Genomic DNA, 25,009 nt, shown 5'->3' with positions numbered 1-25,009 from the left:
CAGACTGGCTGTTTCTGAGCCAGGATTGCATTTCCTTTCACAGATAATTATGAATAATAATTCCCCATCAAACTGAAACCTAATTTTAAAATATTGGAAGATTACTGAAACTACCTGAATAATAGAGTGAGAACTGGAGAGTTACCTACAATGAATGACCAAAGGAAAAAACATATTAATGCGGAAATAATATTATGCCATAAAGAACAGAGGTACTTGAATAGATCATCTAATGTCAAGTTACAATAAATAAAAAAGAGAACAAGGAAGAAAGAAACAAGGCAACTAGGTGGTGAAGAAAAGGTTGAAAATTAAAGGTAATCCCTGTATGGCCCTACAGCTGAATAAAATTTTTGCTTCAATTTTCCATAAAAATATTTACATGGTGCTTGGGGAGGCAGATGGTTATTTAACATCTAGAAATGGAGGTTTCTGCCACCAAATGTCATCCTTATTAGCTGAAGTTTTCTAGGGGAAAAAATGTAGAGACAGGACTAATTTGTACAACTCTGGACATCTACACTCAGATTATATAAACAAGTGCAGAAAAGTGCCACTGTGATGACTGGAAGTATGGAGAACTAAACTGACAAAAAGTTAAAAGTGATCAGCTTATTTTACTTAGGAAAAAAACAAAAGAGCAAGATTTTTCTTCTGTAAAATGTCCTCCCTTCCTATCTTTAAAATCTTGTTTCCTATTCATCTTCCAATTGTTCAGGGTATTCAACAGAGGTGTTGAAGCTCAGTGTGTGTTTGTCTCTTACCGCTATATAACCTCTTGACAGGAAGAATAGGAAATTCAAGATTTAAATCATGCTATTAATTCCACCAAATCTGATAGACTGAGAACAGCATTTAATGTCAAGAGAAAACTATGCTAAACTTAAACTAAAATTGTGTTACTAAGAGCTATACCTTGCCCTCAAAGCAATAGAGGTCAGTATTAGTATGATGGATACATATAAAATTGTCAGTGCTTACATCAGAATTATTGTAAGTCTCAATTTTCACTATCACCAGGTAAAAAATATACATTTTCTAACAGGATAATTAAACAGCACAGTCTCTCATGTTATTTCTGATGACTTTAACATTATGCCAACTTTCAACCAAATCAGTCTGTGCTGAAGAGAGATTCCTTTTCACATTTGTAATGCAGTTAGCTAATGTTACTTCTGAAGACAGTATAAGTGGATTCCGTGACAGTAAATAATAAACAAAATGTGATAAAAGGATTCTTCCAAAATATATATTCTGTCATTCAGAATTGCAGATGTTTTGAGTTTCATTCAATATCCTTCTTTTACAGCACTCATGAATTTCTAGATGGGACATAATCCTTTTTGCATCTTACTCTTCAAGATAGTATGCTCAACTAACGCAGCTTAGATATTTCTGGATCATAACTGGAAGGCAAAAAAGATTATATATATCTGAAATGTTCTCTTAGGCCAAAGGGATACCAAAGTCTGCCAAATTGTCTTTGGATTATGTGTTGAAATAAGAGGAAAATACAACTTCTTCAGTCCCTCTCTGGTATAGTGAGTATCTGAAAGAAAAGTTGGCCTCACCAGAAGTTAGACTACTGCCAGATGAAAGCCGACCTGTAGTGACTCTCAATATCTCCTATGCTAGTAGTGAGTGTTAATTCAGATTGTAACCACCACCCTCAGTCTCACTTCTCATCATAGTCCCTTGCACCAGGGAACCTAATTATCTTTGGATACTTTGTATTCAGTTTGCATGGTGGGGTTTTGGTAGCAGGGGAGGGGCTGCAGGGGTGGTAGCACCTCTGGAATAACATTTTTAAGAAGGGGAACATGCAGTGTAGAGGGGAGTGGAATGTGAGAGAAACACCTACGCAGACCCCCAGGTCAGTGAAGAAGGAGGGGGAGGAGGTGGTCCAGGCGCCGGAGCAGAGATTCCCCTGCAGCCCGTGGGGAAGACCATGGTGAGGCAGGCTGTCCCCCTGCAGCCCGTGGAGGACCCCATGCTGGAGCAGGTAGATGCCTGAAGAAGGCTGTGATCCTGTGGGAAACCTGTGCTGGAGCAGTCTGTGCCTGAAGGACTGCAGCCCGTGGAAAGGACCCATGCTGGAGCCGCTCGTGAAAAACTGCAGCCTGTGGGAAGGACCAGCCCTGCAGAATTTCATGGAGAAGTGTCTCCCGTGGGAGGGACCCCACTCTGGAGCAGGGGAAGAGTGTGAGGAGTCCTCCCCTGAGGTGGAAGGGGTGTCAGAAACAATATGTGATGAACTGACCGCAACCCCCATTCCCCATCCTCCTGAGTGGCTTCGTGGTGCTTTGTTGCCTGCTTGGCCTAGACCACGACATGCCTTCATACGATGGAGTTTTCTAGCTGCCTTCATTTAAGTCCTTTTGGGCATTGCCCAAAGAAGGAGCCTTGCAGCTGGCTATGAATCTCTTGGGCAACAAATGCAAAACATAAAAGTAGAACAAAAATTAAAAACAAGCATGCATTGAAATTAGTGACAATTTAAATCAAGAATATGCTTGGAACCATATGTTCAAAATTATGTGTACATATGCAAAAGAAAACAATGCCTGTTCTGCTTGTAGTTACATTTTGTTGAACTCAGAGATGCTATACTGATCTACAGCCAACATAAGCGGAAACAGAAGCAAGGCCAGTGGATATTCCAGTAAATATAACAAGAAAGAAAGAATATCTTATGTCGCTGAGAGAAATTAATCAAAATCAAATTAGTATTAACACTCCTTAGTCTTGATAACATAAAAAAGGCTATTAAAATATAGATAATCCTACAAGTTCACATAAAAGCTGCTTTTTCTGTTGCGAAGAGTGTTTGAGGTATTGATAAAAGACCTGATCATTTATCTTTAGTTGAAAAGTCTTCTACAATTTTTCAGATATAATAACATTGTTCCTTGGAATTTTCTTATCATTCCTTCTTCCTACAGAAAATTTCATGTGTTTTATACTCAACAGTGGAGTAATGGCTTTACTGCTGATGTTCCTTACATTTTTACCAAATCTGTTTGTGCTTCTGTATTTCAATAGTTCATTCCCTTACATGCTATGTAACAGAGATAACAGTGGCTTGACCTAACAAGCTAGTTCTTCCAAACTAAAGACATTTGAAAAAAATTGTAAATCAAACAAAACTATGCTATTCTAAATATTTATATGAACACAGCTTTTCTAAGACCTACAGTAGGAAACATGCAGAAACATATGAAGAGTCAGCTAAAATTGTACACAGTACAGTAAACGTGTTAAATTCGGAAATATGCACATAATAACAATATATAAAAACACAATGCTTTCCTTTATGTGTTTGAAAATTCACACAATGTGGGTTTAGGCAAATATGTGGCAATGTCATATTCACTCATAAAAAGTCAATTAAATATCCACATTGTCATAGTTATTTCTTCTGCAATGAATGACATTTTGCCTGGGAGCCAAGTCAAAAGTATGTATCAAACAGCACAAGTTGAGGAATTTGGTCCAAAACTCTGTGTAGAGACAAATCCCTTTGAAAATGTTCATGTTTTGTAACCATTTTACAACAAACTCATCTCTGTTACTCATAGAATCATAGAGTCATTTAGGTTGGAAAAGACCTTTAAGATCATCAAGTCCAACTGTTAACCTAGCACTGCCAAGTCCACCACTAAACCATGTCCCTACATGCCACATCTACATGTCTTTTAAATACCTCCAGAGACGGTGACTCAGCCACTTCCCTGGGCAACCAGTTCCAATGCTTGACAACCCTTTTGGTGAAGAAATTTTTCCTAATGTCCAATTTAAAAGTCCACTGGTGCAACTTGAGGCCATTTTCTCTTGTCCTATTACTTGTTACTTGGGAGAAGAGACTGACACCCACCTTGCTACAACCTCCTTTCAGGTAGTTGTAGAGAGCGATAAGGTCTCCCCTCAGCCTCCTTTTCTCCAGGATAAACAACCCCAGTTCCCTCAGCCGCTCCTCGCTGGACTTGTGCTCTAGACCCTTCACCAGCTTTGTTGCCCTTCTTTGGACACACTCCAGCACCTCAATGTCTTTCTTGTAGTGAGGGGCCCAAAACTGAACACAGTACTTCAGGTGCGGCCTCACCAGTGCCAAGTACAGGGGAACAATCACCTCCCTGCTCCTGCTGGCCACGCTATTTCTGATACAGGCCAGGATGCTGTCGGTCTTCTTGGCCACCTGGGCACACTGCTGGCTCATATTCAGCCGGCTGTCAACCAGCACCCCCAGGTCTTTCTCTGCCAGGCGGCTTTCCAGCCACTCTTCCCCAAGTCTGTAGCGCTGCATGGGGTTGCTGTGACCGAAGTGCAGGACCCAGAAATTGGCCTCATTGAACCTCGTACAGTTGGCCTTGGCCCAGCAATCCAGCCTGTCCAGATCCCTCTGTAGAGCCTTCCTTCCCTTAAGCAGATCAACACTCCAGCCCAACTTGGTGTTATCTGCCAATTTATTGAGGGTGGGCTTGATCCCCTTGTCCAGATCATTGACAAAGATATTGAAAAGAACTGGCCCCAACACTGTGCCCTGGGGAACACCAACTTGTGACTGGCTGCCATTGTGACCAGCTGCCAACTGGATTTAACTCCATTCACCACCACTCTCTGGGCTCAGCCATCCAGCCAGTTTTTTACCCAGTGAAGAGTACACCTGTCCAAGCCATGAGCAGACAGTTTCTTCAGGAGAATGCTGTGGGAAACACTGTCAAAGGCTTTACTAAAGTCTAGCTAGACAACATCCACAGCCTTTCCTTCATCCACTAAGTGGGTCACCTGGTCATAGAAGGAGATCAGGTTAGTCAAGCAGGACCTGCCTCTCATAAACCCATGCTGACTGGGCCTGATTTCCTGGTTGTCCTGTATGTGCTGCGTGATGGCACTCAGTATGATCTGCTCCATAACGTTCCCCAGCACCGAGGTCAGGCTGACAGGCCTGTAGTTCCCCGGATCCTCCTTCCAGCCCTTCTTGTAGATGGGCACCACATTTGCTAACCTTCAGTCAACTGGGACCTCCCCCATTAGCCAGGACTGCTGGTAAATGACTGAAAGTGGCTTAGTGAACACTTCTACCAGCTCCCTCAATACCCTTGGGTGGATCCCATCCAGCCCCATAGACATGTGTGTGTCTAAGTGGTGTAGCAGGTCGCTAACCATTTCCCCTTAGATTATGGGGGCTTCATTCTGCTCCCCAGCCCTGTTTTTCAGCTCAGGGGGCTGAGTAACCACACAACAACTGGTGTTACTGTTAAAGACTGAGGCGAAGAAAGCGTCAAGTACCTCAGCCTTTTCCTCATCTTTTGTCACTGTGTTTCCCCTGCATCCAATAAAGGGTGGAGATTCTTCTTAGCCTTCCTTTTGTTGCTAATGTATTTATAGAAACATTTTTTATTGTCTTTTACAGCAGTAGCCAGATTAAGTTCTAGCTGGGCTTTGGCCTCCTAATTTTCTCCCTGCGTAACCTCATGACATCCTTGTAGCCCTCCTGAGTTGCCTGCCCCTTCTTCCAAAGATTATAAACTCTCCTTTCTTTTCGTGAGTTCCAGCCAAAGCTCTCTGTTCAGCCAGGCTGGTCTTCTTCACCAGCAGCTCATCTTTTGGCACAAGGGGACGGCCTGCTCCTGCACCTGTGGGATTTCCTTCCTGAAGAATGTCCAGCCTTCTCGGACTCCTTTGCCCTTCAGGACTGCTTCCCAAGGGACTGTCAGCCAGCCCCTTAAACAGGCCGAAGTCTACCCTCTGGAAGTCCAAGGTAGCAGTTCTGCTAATCCTTCTCCTTGCTTCTCCAAGAATGGAAAATTCTATTATTTTGTGATCGCCATGCCCAGGACAGCCTCCAACCATCACATCACCTGCAAGTCCTTCTCTGTTCACAAACAACAGATCCAGCGGAGCCCCTTCCCTGGTTGGCTCACTCACCAGCTGTGTCAGGAAGTTATCTTCCACACACTCCAGGAACCTCCTAGACTGTATCCTCTCCGCTCTATTGTATTTCCAGCAGACATCTGGTAAGTCAAAGTCCCCCACGAGAACAAGGGCTAGTAGATTGTGAGACTTCTTCCAGCTGCTTATTATTCCACTATCCCTGTCAGAGCTATGCTACCACAAACTTGAGGCAAGGTGGATCCATTTGTTTGTACACTGAAAATAAGTCTTATTCATGGGTTCAGTTTTTGCTTTCAGTTGTAAGTGGAAAAGCAGAAGCAGGTCTATTGACAGGATATGTGCTGGAAGGAAGCAACTTCCCACCCAGCTCTGCAGCATTCCAGTGCCCAGACCTGTCCTTTGACTCTGCTGCAGGTCTACAGGCCAACCTCAGACACGCGGGTGCGTGGCTTACTGCAAGCAAAGCAAATTTATCTCAAAAGCAAAGAGACCAAGCAAATAGCTGAACATACATATGTGTATGAACAGACTTTGTCTTAAGTTCATATAAGGCATATTCGTTCACAGTGTCTAGACTGGTAAAGAGTTTAGAGGTCCTTTGAACTCTTGTTCTAGTCCTCAAAAGGATTAGGGGCAGGAAAAACAAACAAACAAACAAAACAAAACCCTATAAGGAAACTCCCTCATTTGCAACCTGGAACCTGGATAACAATGTGGAAATTTGTTACCTTTGTTGACTCAATGGTCACAAGACTGCCATACATACTGTCTGGTCTGGGACTGCTCTCATTTTGGAGAACTTCGAAGTTTCTTAACAGGTCTAATTTTCAACAGATGTTGATTCTGCAGCTCCTAAGAGACAAACATTGCAGCCTGTGCCCTCTGATTACTAGTTATCTTTGAAAATATAATCTGTGTACAGATTTTCAATAACACTAAGCACCCACCAATACTGTTGATGTCAGGGGTAGCTCCCAGCCCCTGTGAAGGTCAGATTTTACATTTTTCTCCTAACACACTTCTATGGTCTGAAATTACAGGAGCCTCTAAACTTCAAACAACATATATTAAAAGGAAAACAAAAAATTGCTTCAACACTGCTGTTAAACTGTGATTTTCCTACTAATGATTAAACAAAGGGGTTTAATGTACATTCTTTATGTAAAATAATATTCAGTCTATACATTGCCTCAATCATTTGTATGAGTTTCTAGCATGGTTCATACAAGGCAACACATGCTCTATATTTTACCTGTCATCACATTTAACCCCAGTGGAGAGTGATTTGTTGCTAATAAATTATACATTACTTTGTAAGGCATTTTCAACAAATTTCAGATTTTACTTTTCATTTTAAAAGTTAGTGTTGTTAGATGTTTCCATACCTTCTCTGCAACAATGGGAATCAATGGGCTATAACATAACAAGAGCTTTTCAGTTCAGGAAAGGTTTTTACTTGCTAAGAAGAGGAAATGGCTCTCTCCTTTTGACAACCAGAAGTGGGTGTCAAATGGTTGGCTTTTGCATGGGTGGTCCTGAGGATACACTGCTGCACAGCATCACTGCCCCTTTGCACATCAGGTTGTGTGACCAGGGCTGGTCTCTTAAGAAAGCAAAAAAAAAGGTCGGTTTGGAAATTGAGTGAGAAAATGAAATAGCATGTATGTGTGCTGGAGCTCTGGCCAGTTTAGTTTTCATCCCAATAAAGCAGGGAATGAGGTTTTGATGTAAGCACGAGCATCCAGATGCCTAGCAGATTTAAATCAACACCATTCCATTAATCTAGGTTGAGCAGTGTCAATTTACAGCAGCTGTGAAATTAATCCATCAGTAACTGCCACAAAAAATAAAATTTCCAGACAGCAATGAGATGAGTAACCTGAGAGACAGCTGGCTATTTACCTATCTGTATTACTGTGAAGTATTTTGATAGGTATCATACAAACACTGAAGCTGCCCCAAGTCTTGGTTTTATTGTTGGCTGTACTTAGATTTCCCAAGTGTCTAAAGGTACATCAGCTACCCCTTGTGTACCTTGGGTTTTCCACTGGATAATGAGAACAAAATTAATGCCACCACCAAGCCTTTTGATTGCTATGAAGCTTTATTCACCGATGTCTGTAAAATGTGTTGAGAATCTGAATACAAAAAGTTATAGAAGTATGATCAATTGTTGCCATTATTTTAAAATTGAGTGCAAGACTACGAAGGAAGTATGGAACCTCTGCCAATATTAGAGAGAGCTATAATACATATATGCACGGAACTCATGGCATGAACACTACTTCTTTCATAACATCAGAAATTAAACCAGCAGAGCTTGATATACAGTCTTGACTGCACTGAAATTACTTGAAGTTCTGCCTTTGACATCACTATAGCTAGCATATCTTCCTAGATGCTTTATTTATATCAGAAAATGTAAGTAAACTGTTGTTCATAATTTGAAACATAATCTTTGTAATATTTTCTTCTCAAGTTTGTCAGTAATTCTGTAAACTTTGTTCCAAGGTAAAAATCCTGTAAATGTTTACAACACTTACATTTGACCTGTACTAGCAACAGATGTGTTCTTGCTTCACTGCATGTTGTATTTAATGTACATTATTATTCAGCTGTGATGAATTGTGATGGACAAGTGATTTAATTCTGATCTTTTTATGTGTGCTCTGTAACTAAAATAAATATTGAAAACCTTCATTACTTGCTTCCAGGTAGTAAAACTATAGAAAAAGTTCTGTATTTAAGAACCGGGCAAACTGTTTTCTTCCATATACAAAATATATCCCAAAGGAAGGCAGTAACAGTCAAATTTTGTTTGGAAAGTACATCTTTAAAAAAAAGTCATTTGCAAAAACCGCTATACAAAAGAATCATGGACACCTGAATTTCCTCATTTGTTAGCAAAGATAACACAAGCTGAAAAATATGAACAGGTTAAAAATTCTTTATGACCAATTCTTTATGGGGAGGGACACTCAAGTATCTCTTATCATTTTTTAAATTTATCTGGTCACTTTCACATTAAGATTTTTTCTCAGCATGTTGCAGTGTAGAAACACAAAATTAATATGTACATGGGCATGGTGACTGGCCTACGGTATTGAAAGGCATTGTCATCAGAAGATGCCAGAGGGATGACATATAGCCCTATCAACCAAGTCATGAAGGCTTTTCAGAAAAAAAAAGAGCCCCTGGTTTTCCGACCATGTCTGCAACATCCAGGGATGCATTGCTAGTATATCACTCAACAAAACAGAGGAATATTATCATGTGTTCAGCATGGATCTGCTTTTTTGTTTTGCAACATAATTGCTGTAAGAGCTTTTTCTTAAGCAGATTGATGATTTTTTTTTTTTCCTTTAGCATGAACTAAATTAGCCAGCTAAAAAATATTTTTGTTAATTGAACCAAAAAACAGGGCAATGGAAGAAAAGTTACAAATAGTTCTCTTTGAACACAGATGCCTCTAGTTCAGTGGGGATAGTTTGCATGATCTTTTCTATATCAACAACATTCCACATGCATATTATGTCTTTTTTATTAAAAAATAGAATGGCAGAAGCAACTCTTCCCAGATAAACAGGAGGACACCAATAGAGTGCATTCATTTTCTAACATCTCCACTGTGCCTGTACGTTGATATTACACTTAGGCTTCTCCTTCATATCCCAAGATAATACTGGAACCTGATGCTATTTTCACTCAAGTCAGCCCTAGGAAAGTCATTTTGTAGCAGTATGCTGATTTTATGAGCAGAAAAATGTTTTCCGGTGGCATCTCTTTCAGTTTATGAAAAACTCAATTTTTTAAAAGAAAATGAAGATTAATTTATAAATAAATAAATAAATAGATAAAAAAAGAGACAGATTACATTGTTTAACCAAGAATTCTATCCTCTTGGCTGAAAACCACAACATTTTGATTTGCAGTTTTTGCCCTCTGCCATGTAGCTACTTTTACCTGAGATCTCAAGCCCTCAGGTTGGAAGGTCTCTAACTGGATTACATCTGCTACATAGCAATTCTGCCACACAAATATCTCATGGAAATGTCCAAACAATCTGCAGAAAAGGTCAACAAAAAGGAATTTTCTATTTTAAAACATTTCAGAAAAAGAAATAAAAACATTTCCTGACTGTCTTCAGCAAAAAAAATCGAAAAACTCAAATGTCCCCTGAAAATACAGGCAAGATAGAATCCAAGACTAGGTTTAAATTAAAATAATCTGCCTGATCAGTTTGAGTGCTTCTGTTTCAACAGGTATCTCAGTTCTTCTTTGGTATTTTAAGGTACTGGAAAGAGGAATACTGAAAAAAACTGATAGGCAAAGTTGTGTTTATGTTCTTTTTGATGTGAACGAAAAAGGAAATACTGAAAATGTCTTTATAAAATTGTTCTCATGAGATGTACTTCCCACTTTCAGGCCTGGGAAGTGCTGGGAGAAGGCTGTGCACATAAAAAAAGCTGAACACAGAATCCCATCCTCAAATGAACAAAAAAATCTGAGTTTGCTTCTCACAGACTGGGCTTGAGTCTTCTTTCAGCTGCAGCAGACTGACATTGGCATCGTTCCACTGATGCCATTGCCATGATTTCTGACTTATACTGTTGTTCCAGGGCTTTCTAAAAGTGGTCTTTTTTGTATTATAAAACCATCACTGCACATGGTATTAGCTGGTATCTTTTTAGGCATGTGGAGGAAAGAACTGGCTGGGGATAGAGACCGTACTATCATCTCAGTTCTTGATGTGGTACCCCACAAATTTATGCTGACACAATGCAGCGATTGTAGAGCATATTGTGAGGAAGCACACCATCTGTTTTCTGCCTCTGCTTTTCTATAAATAACAGACTTCAGTCTCTGTGGGTGCCAGGCTAGCCTTTTGCAACATACCCCTCTAGCCCTTTAAAATTCCTCCTGACCATCTGGGAATTTCCTGTTCTGCCAAATCGGTTCATCTGGACAGATCTGAGGTCTGTCTCTCACCGTTTAGAAATCCCCTTACATTAGGGCAGGGACTTTTTGAAGTAGGTGAATCCAGAAAGCCAGTGCCAAAAAGTAGACCTGGAAATTCTGCCACTCCTGAAAAAGTGCCAGGGGAAGGAGGGGCCGAGGGGTCAGTTTCAGCTGGGTGGGCCTGAAGTTGGGAAATGCCCTTTCCTGGACAGGAACTGAGCTCAGATTTTTACTGCTGATTCACTGTGAGCAGCATCAGGCCAGGCTCCGCAGGAATTCATTAGCATCACACTCCGGGTGAGAGTCGAGAGACTTTTTTTTCAGTTTCTAATCCTCTCGAGGCTATTTAATGATAATGGTTTGAGTTTGTGGAATGTGTTGAAAACCTCCTTTGGGTTCATGTTCCCATAGGAAATTACTGCTTTTTCTAGTCATACTTTTTGGTAAGGGCTCATGCTAGCAACACCTGGAAAGCATGATAGCAATACCAGACTAAGCCTGATAGAAGCAAACCCAAAATTAATATCCACTCTGATAGAAAAAACACCGAGCAACTCCGACTTAGGATGTCAAACTGTCTCACAATATAAAGTTTGTATTGCATTACGAGTAGTGTTCTCAAAATAATCTTGCTGTAGCTTGCTTATACCCCTTCAGAAGGATTTTACTACGGAAGCGAAAACATGACAGCATTCAAAATCATACTGACATAACTAACACTGAGGTGTCATCTTGAAACTTAAGAATAATGAAAATAGGAAATTTACCCTAAAACACATTGCCAGAGAGAAAAACCAAGGCTAATTCTAGTGACAAAGGACCAAAGAGTTCTGATTGTAATTTCAGGAGCCCTGCATGATTTCAGCAGCAAAATAGTGAATGAATATGTTGAAGTAGTCTTTAAAAATGCACAAAAAGGAAAAGGATGTCACACTTGGTTCATATTTTACAAATCAAGAATTCATGTCATATCTTTATGCCTGTAACAATGCAACAAAAACATTTTCAGTCTTGCTCAATTCTGCTTCTAGGAAATACCCCAGGGGGGGCAGTGGCCAAATTATTAGATGTTTCCAAGATGTGTAGGAGTGTTAAATCCTGGATCAAGGAAACTTTTTTTGTTTGTTTGTTTTCATTACTAGGGTTCATAATGGTTTTTTTTTTTTTTGTGTGGAGCACTGGGAGGCATTAAGATAGAAGGTAAGAACTGCTGGGTTTTTTGGTTTATTGGTTTAGCATTAAAGAAATACAATCAGTAATCCTAGTTTTAAGAACCTGAATTCCAGACAAATTCTTTTATTCCTGTCTGTGTTCAATTTTATAACTCTTTTTAATGTTGGTACATCCATTGCACTTTAAAAGTCAATATATAAAAAGATTGTATAAACACTTAAATATCTAATTTATTCACTCACTTTAGATGTAACAATAATGAAATATTTTTATGTTTTTAAAACTTATTAGTGGCCAGTACAGCATGTGCCATAATGGTTATCATGCATTGGCAAAAAAAAGGTATCTAAGGTCATATGATCCCCTAGGTGCACTGTGCAAGGAATTACAATTCACTTCTTTTTGATGCTTTGAATTATTGTGACATTGTTCTCTATAGGAAGTCTTCTATAGGAAGTCTCTGGACTTCCCATTTTCATCCACTTATCCAAAAGTATAAAATAGATGTGAGCTTGTTTAGAGTAACAGAGCAATTCCCACTCAGTTCTACCTCCTCTTGAAGTCTACTGAGAAGTAGCTACATACTTGTGATAACACTCCCCAGTAGTGAAATGAAAACAATTTATTTTATAGGGGTAAATCTTGCAATGTACTAGATGTTTTCTGGAAAGTTCTGAGTACCATCAACTCAAACCAGGACCCTTGGCATTTTGGGGGTTCAGTCCTTAGATCTTGCAAAATCTGAAGTTGGCAAGTTTGGGCAAATGCCTTTCTAGTATTTCTAACCTCTAGCTCATCACAGACTCTCCATGATGCTTGCTTGATGCTAGTAAATTATTTCTTCACTTAATGGTCAAGTATATGCTGCAAACACAAACATTACTTTTGAGGTTGTCGCTGACAGTTGCAGGAGCGTTCCTGGTAAGAGACTGACGTGCTGGTGACCACCTGCACTGCCACACATGGCAGTCTGGTCCTACTCAACATTTCAGCTGGGGCTCGTCTGCATTTCAGATACTTCAATAACCAGCGAAATTTGGAGAATTCACGGTTTCTTCATTAAAACACGCTGCTAAGCATCTTCTTTACCTCAGTCCTGTATTCTTCTTAAATTTAGAAAAATAATATTTCTGTCCTTTTTAAAAAAAATTAAAACAGTTATTTTAAATAAAACCTTCCTCAGCTATGATGATTTTTTCTTCAGCAGACTGTAATACTGCTGAAATACTTACTATTATGAACTTTGTAGGGCCACACAGCCAGTAAATAGTTTACAGCTACATTGTTTCAGGGCATTTTATTGAACATAGTGCTGTACACCAGAGTAATTTTTCAGAAATTTCTGTCACTGCAGGACAAGTTATCTTATTGTGTGTGCTTTAGTGACATGTTGATTCCTTGGGCAGCACACAAATTTATGGATTACAATAGCAACCTTCACCCTTCCTGTCAGACTTTTAATGAAAATCCTCTATCAACCTCAAATAGACAGACTTCTTGCTCTGAAGCACCACGCCCACCTCCCACCTTATATTTAGCCTTTCCAGTCTTTCTCCAGGTCCCTTAGACTTCCTCTGAAATGACCCTTTCCAAGAGGCAGTACTCCACAGTTACAAACTTGTCTTCAGTTTCCTTGGGAGTTACCTGTCCCATAACTATTTTATGGAATTCAAAATCATAAAAAAAAAACCACTTGAAAAAGCGACATATATTCTTACTGCATTTACAGTTTACCCAACCCACAAACCTATCATAGATATTTCACATAGTTTACCCAAGCATTACATTGTTTCGTTAGAGCAGTGTATGTAAGCATGGAATGAGGTGCAGGCATTTTGTCAGTGAGGTGAGATGCAGAAACTCACATAATACCCTGGTTTCAGGGAAGTCAGTGGAGTGTGAAACAAAGCCAGCTTTCTCAGCAAAACTCAGCTCATGAGGATTTGAAATCACTCATTCAACACAATACTTCTAACTTGCAGACAGAGCCATGCATTATATATTTGTACAGTGACTGGCACAATGGCTTATCAAGCAGATCAAACTATAAAAATCTGTCTTTTACCAATGATTATTGAATTCATTCTGCTGTAATCATCCTTCACCTTTAATGATAACCGTTTGGTACTTGGCAAACTCCTCTTGCCTCGTGTGCCTGTGCAAATACTGTTGTCTTGCTTATGCTTCCCTGCATAAAACTCTGGTATTGTAACAGGTGCAAATAATTCTGTAACAACTGACGTGAAGGCAGAGGCCATAATGGTTGAGCTGTACGATGTCATGGAGGTAAACGATGTCAGAGGAATATACAAAAAGATATTTATTGCATCAGCCAGAATTCTTGGAAAAGCCAAGAGATCAAACTGGATCATTCAAGAAAAATGTGAAGAGAAACAACCTTAATCATCGCCTCTGTAGTTAGCAGGCTAAAGTGATAAAGAATTTTGCGGTCCATATCTCCTCCGTACAAAAATAGTAACACAGAAAAAGTTTCTAGCAAAGCATTGATGGCCTTTCCCATTAACAGGATAGAAGTGACACAGGAAAGATAGGTGGCCCTTGACCATTTATCTCTACTACCGTAAGTCACACACAGAGTGAAGTATGACATTTTAGCCAAGGAACAAAGGGGAATAGTTCATTCAGGAAGAGATTAGGTCATCTCTTTGAGCAATTTTCCCTCTAAGCAGATCCTCAAAATTCCAGGCACAGCACCAAAGGCATCATGGTTTGGGGGCTGCCTGTTACTGTGTTGACTTGCTGATGTGGCCTAGAAGGCCACAGGAATTTCCTGATGAATCAAGACTGTAGAGGGTAAATATTTAACTATGACACAAATAAATATACTTAATACTTAAATGATAATGGCAGCAATCCTAAATCCTCATTTCAGCTACTTTTATCTACATATGAATATCCAATTTTCAAAGGGCGTAGCAGTCTTCACTGAGTCCTTCGGTGTTGGAGGAGACTTCAGAGAACCAGGTTGTATATAAAGTGTTTCTGTGAGATTTCAGAAATATCAAGTCACTTCTACACAGGTTTTTCATACAAAATATTAGGGTTTTAGGAGAACTAGTGCTCTGATAGTGGTGGTGAGATAATTATCTGAAAAGCCTCGCCTTCTTGAGATGCAAACACATGACTCAGAAGAGAGAAGAGAAAGGCATGTAAATGACCCTATTATTCACCCTTACTGTTACCCACACACTGAGCTGATGGGAGAGTTTTAAAAAAGAGATTTATTTAATACAGTTCTCTTTCCTGCAAAAAACTTCTGCATAAGAACTAAAACTCCCAGAAGCTAATTATTGCTAAAGTTATTCAAAGCTGAATGTATGAAAGTGAAAAACAGCACATTTAAATAAAGCCCTAGGTGGTTTAATCCAAACTGCAAATTCATTCAATATAATGCTTAGGAAAAAAAAATTCCAAAAACATCATTTAACAGCAACTACATTATTTTTTCCCAAATTTCCACTCTGCAAGACCATATTTGCAGACAAGAGATTCAGAAAGAAAAATAAACTTTTATAAGCATAGGCTGACAACTTTAAAACACCAATAAATAATATGATTCAAAGGGCAGGCAAGTCTACCACAACCCTGAAGATAAATGTAAAAGCATCTCTAGAGATTGTACTAGGACTGCTCCTTTGATTTTTGTGGGTATTTAAAATGTGTTCTGTGGATTTGAAGTGTATTAAAGGTTAAATATTAAAATACATCTCAGAACAGTAAATTTACACATCAAGAATCAGATTCTTTTCACCTACAGTCAGGAAGTAAGAACCCCACATTGAAGGCTGTAGAGCCTTTGATAATGACTGAAAGTTTGTTGTAACATTTAAAATAGTGAGCAGGAGCACTCAAATGACACTAGTGCTTTTCTCTTTGAAACCTTGCAAGTTCCCTCTGCAGGTTTAGGCTGGAGCGGATCATGGATGAGGAAACTAAAAGCCTGGCCTGCTAAACAATGTTATTCCTAAACCAGAAGTTTCATAACATAGATAGTATCTTTCAAGAAAATCCTCTTGCACACAGAAAACCTTTAAAGGAAGTTTAGATGTGAAAGAAGGCAGGATCAGACTATAAATGGTATATCAGCCTGCAGCAGAAATAGTTTTTAAATTCAAAATTGATTACCACCAATCTGATCATCTCTGCTCTAGTGTGAAAGACGCCATGCTGTCAAAAAGAGAAAAATTACCTTCTAAGGTTGTCTGCTCATACTCCCAGTTTTCTCCACAGTTCTCTAGTCTTGCCTTAATTTCCTGACAGGGATGCTCAGAGTTTATCCTATCTCTAGCCTATTTGCCTGCTTGGTGGAAAGAATGCCAGGACCCAAATCCTCGGGCAGAACAGAGTCAGAAGGGAATTCTGTTAACTGGAACAAGTGGATTTCAGTTGTTCCCATACATTCCTATTGCAGAAGGAACGCCTGGTACATTATTTGTACTAGACAAAACATGACAAATGACAAGAATTTAATCCAACAAATAAAAATTCCCAGAAGGCACAATGAAAAATTATAAATATATAGTTATGCCAAGTCCTATAAAAGAAACAGATGCCATACGTGCACAAAGAACAATGAGGTTTGTCTTGCAACATATGCACATGTAAGGACAGAAATATTTCTGGGATGGGGAGTACAAGGGTCCAATATTTTTTCCAGAATGTATGAAAATACTTGCTTCATATACGTTCGGCAAAGGACAAAAGCAAAGGCACACTTATAATTTATCAGCAACACAGTATGGGGACTCGTTCACACAAAATTAATGCATATACAGTATACAAGGTTTCATCTTGCTACCAACTCATCTAGTTTTTTTGAACCAACAGCCCAATTCCAGGAGAACAACAGGTTGACAGCAGGTAAGTAGGTATAAAACATAAAAATAGATTTAAGACACTACACTTAGAAACAGATTTCCATGTACCTTAACACCAAACACTCCTAAAATCTAAATGCATATATGTGTGTATGTGCACGCGTATATGTGTGCAGACACTCACGCAGCAGGGCGAGGTGTCCAAAGGGAAGAAATTCTGCAGCATTCTTACAGAATTTTTGATCAGCCACTTTTCACTCATGGTTCTTCAACCCAGATTTTCCAACTGCCAGACTGCATCTGCACTTGCAGCCTATTTCTCTCTCTTTTAAGACAGGAATAGTTACACAGATCATATGACTGACCATGTACCACCATATAAGAGACCTTTAAACTACCTTTGCTAAAGACACACCTATTCCACCATAAAACTAGCACAGTTCTATATTACCCCTTTCTTACTGGATTTTTTTCTTTTTTTCATATCTGCTTCTAGAAGCCAGTCAAGAGAATATAAGAAATTTCTTTCAGTCATGTAGCTCCATGGCCTAGAATACTGATTTTCTATATGACTTCTGAGGAATTATAAAATTTTCTTAATCCATTTTTTGGTTGGTTGGTTGGTTGGTTTGTTTTAATTCTGAAAGAGAACCATTTTTAGAAATGTAGAATAGTGCAACTTGAACATCTTTCCAGCTGCCCCTATACCTGTCTTGCTTTAACAGCCTGTACCCATATGTTTGTTCAAAGTTGAGTATAGCCCCACTGTTAGGTCCTGTTTAGAAAAGGAAGTTGCACTAGTTTGATTTGCATCAGTTTTAAACAGGGATAATCAAACTGGTGCAAGTCCTCAGGTAGACTTCTTATCCCAGTTTAGGAGTGACTTACACTGTTTTAGATTAACCTGATTCCTAACTAAGGTAATGAAAAGCAAAGCTTGATCTTTGTGCAGGAACATTAATGAGAATGTAGTGCAGATGTGCAACAATTTATGACATTTCTAATTTACCCTTCCAAATGAATATTCACCACCCTGGTGTTTCATAACACTGTCTAAAACATGCACATGTGGTTACACAAGAATAACCTTGTATTAAAGTACAGCTTGTTTCATAAGAAAAAGAACCCTTCCTATGAAATATGAAACTATTTCAATTTCCTTTTCCTGATCAAACTTCAACCCTTTAACAAGGGAGGAAATCCTTATGCTACTGGGAAGACTTGTACACCAGGCCTGTTTATTCAAGACACTTGAGCTGCTGGTGTTGAAGATGAGGTTTGCAGCACAGCTAAAACCATGATACTGGTTCTAGAATGTCCTCATTTACTAGCTCTTCCTTGTTTGCATCTTATTGCAAATACAGAGAAGAGGACTGAACTAAGCTGAACTGTAAATTGAGATGAATACAAGCAGGTTGTTAATATCTTCATCTTTCAGGATATGCTTGCAATAAATCACACAAGTGAGCCCAATTTTGATAATGACAAGTTTATTCAAAGTTGCTGGTAACAATAGCTCTGAAAAACTAGCCATTCCTCACTGGTCTTCCTGAGAATCCATACAAGACTAAGCTACAGTCCTATTCATCTCAGATGAATACAGGTTGGAGCAGCAGCTGCTCAACGGGTTTTAAGAACTCTGCAAGAATGAGGACGATTCTCGCTGTTAGCAGGACATATATAATCCATTTACTCAACCACAACCTGCAAAATTTACTTAGCATTATAGATTCATATTCATTGTAGTTATCTGCTTATTTTTTATAAACTATTTTAGTTGCTCATTTTAAAATTATTTTCCTTCCAAAAGATTTTTTAATCTTACATTGTTTTCTGTAAACATTGGAAGTATTATTATCATACATAAACTGTTAATAGCACAAAATACCTTCCACCAGAAAGACTCCAAAAATAACAAAAAATAACATACTAAGCCTCCCAACAGCCTTGTGAATTTGAGTAGTAGTACTATATCTGTGTTAGAAAAGGGAAACAGGAATACTTAAAGTTTACAATTTCCTTGCAGTCGCAAGGGAAGTCTATGCTACAGCCATGGACAGAAGTAAAGCTTAAATCCATCCCACTTAACTGGCGCACTTAAATCAGGAAGCGAGCTGCTCAGGATTTCCCTGGAGTCAATGAAGAGAAGCAGGGACTTCCACAGGACAGTTCAGATGGCTGGCTCTTCCTCTGGGCTTGCTACTGTCTCTTGACACATCACTGAGAGATTCCCCACAGCAAAGAAAAACCTATCTTGGGTATCTCTGGGTTTTGGCCAGAAGTTTGGGTGGGATGATGCAGGCCTAAAATACCCAGCTCTATACTTTTCCCACATGGGTTGTCTTTTTTTTTTTTTTTCCAAGGCACCCAGCACTGTGAAGTAGAGATTGCTTCCAAACCACAGAAGGGAATGGGAACGATGAGTTCTCAGCACCCTCAAAATGACACACCATTTACTTTATATCAGTTTCATTTAGAAAAGCTCTCAGTGCTCCAAATGAGATCTCCCACTGGGCATGTTGGTTGGACAGTTCTGATGACTAATAAATGTAATATTTTATTGTTACCAGAAAGTTCCTAATTACAGCAGTCATCACTGAAAATATACGCATTCAGGTTCTACTGCACATTGTGATAAAGCCTTCTGTCCAAGCATGGGAAATATTTTTTTTAAGTAATTTGCTACCAAATGTGGCACCATGTGAGACTGCCCTTCAGTCTAGTTCTCTGATCCCTCTGCTTTTAAAAAAAAACCATTGCCAAATAGGTTATCCCCCAATAATGTAAAACTTTCAGGCATTTCCACATTTGAAGTCTTGCCTCTTTCTTGTGGGTACCTTCGAATATCCCAAGAACTTCAGCAATTTGATTAATAAAGTTAGAAATGCAGGCATATTATTGGCCAGGAGATTTTTTTGGAGGTAAATAAGCAATTTTGATTTTACACTCAAGTGTGAATTTTCTCAGAACCAGTTTGTTTCCATGCACTTATTTTTGCTCCTTAAATTTGGCTTTTATCCATTGAGTAGTACATACTATATAAGTAATCCCACTAATTTGAATCCCACCATTTGTTTCACAGCTTGTTTATGGGAACTGCACTTCAAAAGTCACTAGGGTGAGGGTCTGCTTTGGATATCAGAATTCATTGACTCCCAAAGCAAAAAGGAGCACGTAGAATAGAAAACAGTCTCTGGGTCTAGACAAGAAATCCAGGTTCAAGCTGCGTGCTAAATAGAAGGCTAGCAGCCAGTTTTGGATGAAGGTTTCTCACTGTTTCCTTTTAGCCCTGGTCCACCTTGAAAAATGAAAGATTTACTGGAAAGCCATGCCTTACACAGCCCTGTCAGTAATGCTCACACAAGCAGAATGGCAGATTCCAAATCTAATGACCTGCTTTTATTTGTGAAAATTAACAGGACATCATCATGGATCTTCTTGTTGCGCTTAACATCCAAATATTATGTGGACTTTAAGGTCACATGTTACATTGCAAAATGCCCAGTGAAACATAACCATAAACAAAATGGAAATTTTACTGTTTCTTGTAATAGTTCAACTAGGGAAAATTGGTTCCTTAATGTGACAAAATTTTACACACACTATGGCCACCTCCATCTTTATATTAATATAAATTTGCCTCATAGGATATTATGACAACTCTTTAGATCTGTCCTCTTCAGGGCAGGCTCTGTCACACTTTCACACAGCTTCACAGCAAGAGTGACATGTAAGGAATTTTCCCATCTTCAGCAAACCATATAAAACCCAAGGCAAAATCCAGCCACTCCACATGCATAAACGTATTATTACTATTTTGTTGCAGTGCTAGGCCCTGCTGGTAAAGAGAGGAGAGAGGGCCAATCTTTCAGTGGAGCCACAGCACACAGTGACAGACACCAGTCTTTCCAAAAGCCAGTTTCTTCCATACAGTGACTGGTCCCCCTCAAAACTTAGGTTCCTTACATGTTTAAAACCCAAGTGAGCACTTGCGATGTTACTTCTGAAAAATAAGGAAGTCAGCAGAGAGCACAGAGAATGCCATAGACAAATAATTTATCAAAACAATGGTAAGAATAAACTTTAAAGTAGACTATCAAATGGCTACAGATACCCCAGAAAACTTTCTCATAATTTCTTTCTTTAGTGACTGAATCCAGCTCATCATTTTATACTTCTGTTATAGCTGGTGACAGCACAGGCACTTTGAAAGGAAAGGGAAGTCAGTTGAAGCTTCTTTATCTGCTTTAAGTGTAGTGGTGCCATCAATTTTTGCAGAGAAAAGGAAAAAAAAAAAATCTAAGTTCGGATACCGGCTGACCAGAATGATTGTGGTTCACTTTCAACTCAAGCTTGTACGTTCGAGTTAGCTTCTTATAGTATACTATTCTTAAGCATGCATTTAAAACTTTTATGGTATTCTGCTTAGGTAATAATCAGAAAAAAAGAAAGAGTGGATCATCTCAAACTCACTTATTACTATAATAACAATTATTACTATTATTTGGACTGAGAAATAAGTATATGAAACACTCATCTATATAGCTATCCTGAACGTATACTGAGTCCATCGATACCTTAAATTCAGCAAGCTGACTAGCAGAAAGTTCCCAAGCAAGACATGATGATAACATTTCATATAACTCCTCTTTGGCAATACTTAGACACTGCAATTAAATACCAAACAGTATCACATGTGCCAGTCAGTTACTGCAAGAAAGAAAATGTAATGAACTGTTTGTTTTGAACTATTAGTATAAACATATTGCAGAAATGAAACCCAAGCTTAAACAATGGGGAAAGTTATCCAGTATTAAAATAAACAGTTCTAGGAAAATCTCTAAAAATGTTTACCAAGTCATCTTCTTCTGAGTAGTTTCTGTGCAGAGCGTTTTGCCATGTCCCTGGTTTGCCAACCAATCCCAGTTATGCTGGCTATAGATATGCAAATGCTAATGGACAAGGCTGGGACTTAATTGCCTATAACTGGCTCCCCAAGCAAGTGCAATTTCAACTACAATCAAGCTTGTAGGTCATCAAAGAAGCATTTTCAGATTTAAGCATAAAAAAATTGCCTTTTTTAAAAAAAAAGAATACAGGTTTTGCTTCTAGAAATCTGCTAGTTTAGATATCAAGGAAAAATATTTTTAAATTAAAATACTACAGAGTTGAGCAAACCACGATTCTTGCAAACTTTCTTAAATAATCTTTCAATACTGCAGGCTAGCATTTGTGCTGAGAAAATAATTCACTCTGACAAACATTGTCTAGGTACAATTTTAATGGAAGTTATATATATTACCTGAAGTAATAAACATATTTCCTTTATGTAAGTCAGAATATATCTCAAATTCTTAAACATTATTTCTTATTATATCTATTCACTTCCAATCATAGACCTATAACCATTAATTATTCTTTACTTCGTTCACAGCAGGTGCATTGTAAAATGCTATTCAGTGTAGCAGCAGTTATATATGATTTTAAAATCTAGGGGGAAGAATAAATGCAGAGTATAAAAATGAGATGCGAGATATCTACATAATATATTCATTACACTTAAGCATTATGCTTGTTTTGAAAGGAAATGAGTTATGGCTGAGACGCTTTGTAATGGCAACAGCAACAAAGCAAATTCAGTATTCAGAGATGCTATAATGGAGCTGCATCAGCCTCATTTGTTCAGAGTGAGCCATACTCCATCACACAGAGAAACGGGTCCTTTCATTCCAGGGTAAACTGACACATGGGGATACGTGCACAATCCCAGTTTTATGTAAACCCCTGGGAGCAGAGGGTTGGGGGCTGGGAAGGAAAGGAGGAGGGGGGTGGTTCTGCCCATAGCCAGTTTTACAATCACTGCAGAAGAAAAGAGTCCTCAAATATAAACCCCTTTCATTGGGCTTCCTACCTGTTTAATCACTTCCCTCCAAAGTGTGAGAGGAGTAACCCTAACTCAGACTTTCACACTCCAGAGACTCATATTTCATCATGTTCAGTTCAGAGTGAAACAGTGATCTTAGTTCAGTCTCTAGTGGACAAACACAGAATAAGTAAAGTCTTACAAGCATGATTCAGCAGGCAATTTGCTCAAGTAAAATCATGTGTGCATAAACACAGATAACAACTTTCCTCTTCTTAGTGCTTGCCTCAGCCTCCCAAGGTACAGTAAAATAAGTTCTTAAGAAATGCTTTCCTCTGCAAAAAACATCCCCTCTTTTCCAGCCTTATATTCCCCAAAGCAGACCAAGATATTAAAAAATGAGGAAAGTAGTCTAAAAAAGAAATGCTTGGTTAAGTTTTGTTTTATAGTCACATGTGTACTGGACAGAATCTTTTCTCTCTTGCTAGAGCCAGATATGCAAAGAGCACAATTAATTTACCAAGAGATCAGGAAATCCTCTCTAAAGATGTTAGTAGATTTGGGGGGATGGGGACAGCTGTATATGCTTTTTAACATATTTCTCTCTTGTGTACTGTCGGGATGAAACAAAACATGTAAATGAGATAGGTAACAGTAACTATGCTAATAAGTTTTAGCCCACCCAGTAGAGTCTTCACTTGATTTTTATTGATGTTCATTCTTAGTTTGAACTTGTGTTAGAGTTAAATCATGTATCTCTCAAATGGATACATACAGCAGTTTTCTTGTGCCATCTTACATGACTAATTGCATCACTCAATTGCTCAATTTTCTAAGTTTTGCCAGGTCAAAATGCCAGTGTGAGAATGGGAATATTACAAATAACTATATACAAAGACTGTTTGTTTATACATTTTTACTGGTCAGCTATCCCAAGGCATTTTCATTAGCAAAGCATGGACAAGATCCTGCAAGGTATGCAATTTTACACAAGTGAGTAATCCTGTTAAGGTGAATGGGACTGCTCATATGAGTGAAATTATTCACATATTTAAGCCTTTTCAGGCCCAAACTTCAGCTCATATATAAAATACTGAAATGTTCATTGGAAGTTTAGAGCTATTATACAAATTCTTAAAAATAATTACTTCTGCTAAGGTAGTGCAACACCTTCAAACCCATTTTTCCCTTTCTATGAAAGAATGCACATATACACATACAAATTGAAACAGGCTGTTTCAAGTCCAGTGTAATCTACACAATTAAAAAGTTTTACTGCGAAGTTTGGGGACTGTGAATGCCTATATATTTTCTTCTTTCTTTCCAGTAATTAGCTGGGTAGAATAGTATTACAGGAACTATTTATGGAGGAAAAATCATATTCTTAACCTAGTGCCTTTAAATGCTGATTTTTTTAAATGCTCCCTTTTGCTGTCAGAGTAGCAGGTATCCTGCATGGCATCTGATCTGAAGCTGTGAACTATAAGTAGATTTTATAGGAATACTTAGTAAGTTCTGTCATTAGAGTCTCTGGAGGATTTTTGCGTTCTCTGGCTCACAAACATTCATGGTCTCTTGAGATACAGCTTTAAGAAGTTGTATCTTTCAGTAATGTGAAGAAAATTCTGCTCCCAAAAAGCAATGTCACTAAGAAGGGTGCACTCTGGCTGAAACATTTCTCCCCTACACAGCCACGGACTAGACTAATCCTTATTACCTCAGTTCTCATAGAAACTACTGAAATCTTTGAACAGCGTAAGCATCACCAAAAATTCCATTTAGTGAGAAATGAAAAAAAAGAAACACTTACTTTTTGCAGCCACTGAGTGTAATTTTCCATCACATGTTCCAGATGTTGCAGTTTCTGGGAAGAGAAATCCTGTTCCACGTGAGGAGCATCTCTCTGAAGAGCATTTGTGCTGTACTGGTCTGTCGTGCTTTCACGACAGTTCCCGTCCTGTTCTGGCAGAATGAAAGTATAGGTGCACTGCCCATGCTGGATCCGGTTAAATCTTCTCCCACTGGCTTCTGGACCCCGACGCTGGTTATTACAGCCTATATGAGCAAGAATCGCTGCCAGGAAAGCAAAGGAAAGGAAAACTGACATGTTATTATTACTTTCCTTTCCTACGTTAAGAGAAACTTTTTCTTCCTCTTTCTTTAAATTTGTTGTTAATTTCCCTTAAAGTCTTTGGAAAAAGGACTGGAGAAGCGCACTTTAGTAATCAAGCTTGGATAAACTGTTATTTTTTAAATTTTACTATGAGGATAGCTTCCTTAG

General features: G+C 38.7%; 1 protein-coding gene across 1 annotated transcript in view; it reads right to left on the bottom strand.

Moving 5' to 3' along the window:
- The window catches only part of ANGPT1 (angiopoietin 1), a 162,726-nt gene extending 137,891 nt beyond the window's left edge, over positions 1 to 24,835 (bottom strand). The window contains exon 1 of the mRNA XM_010577001.1: positions 24,539 to 24,835. Coding sequence (XP_010575303.1) covers positions 24,539 to 24,835 — 297 coding nt within the window. The remainder of the gene's footprint in view (positions 1 to 24,538) is intronic.
- Between the last annotated feature and the right edge of the window lie 174 nt (positions 24,836 to 25,009).

Source organism: Haliaeetus leucocephalus, unplaced genomic scaffold (assembly GCF_000737465.1).
Source record: "Haliaeetus leucocephalus isolate CR32 unplaced genomic scaffold, Haliaeetus_leucocephalus-4.0 Scaffold555, whole genome shotgun sequence".
Lineage (NCBI taxonomy): Eukaryota > Metazoa > Chordata > Aves > Accipitriformes > Accipitridae > Haliaeetus > Haliaeetus leucocephalus.
Note: the sequence above shows the minus strand (reverse complement) of the source record. Positions and strands in the feature narration are given on the sequence as shown.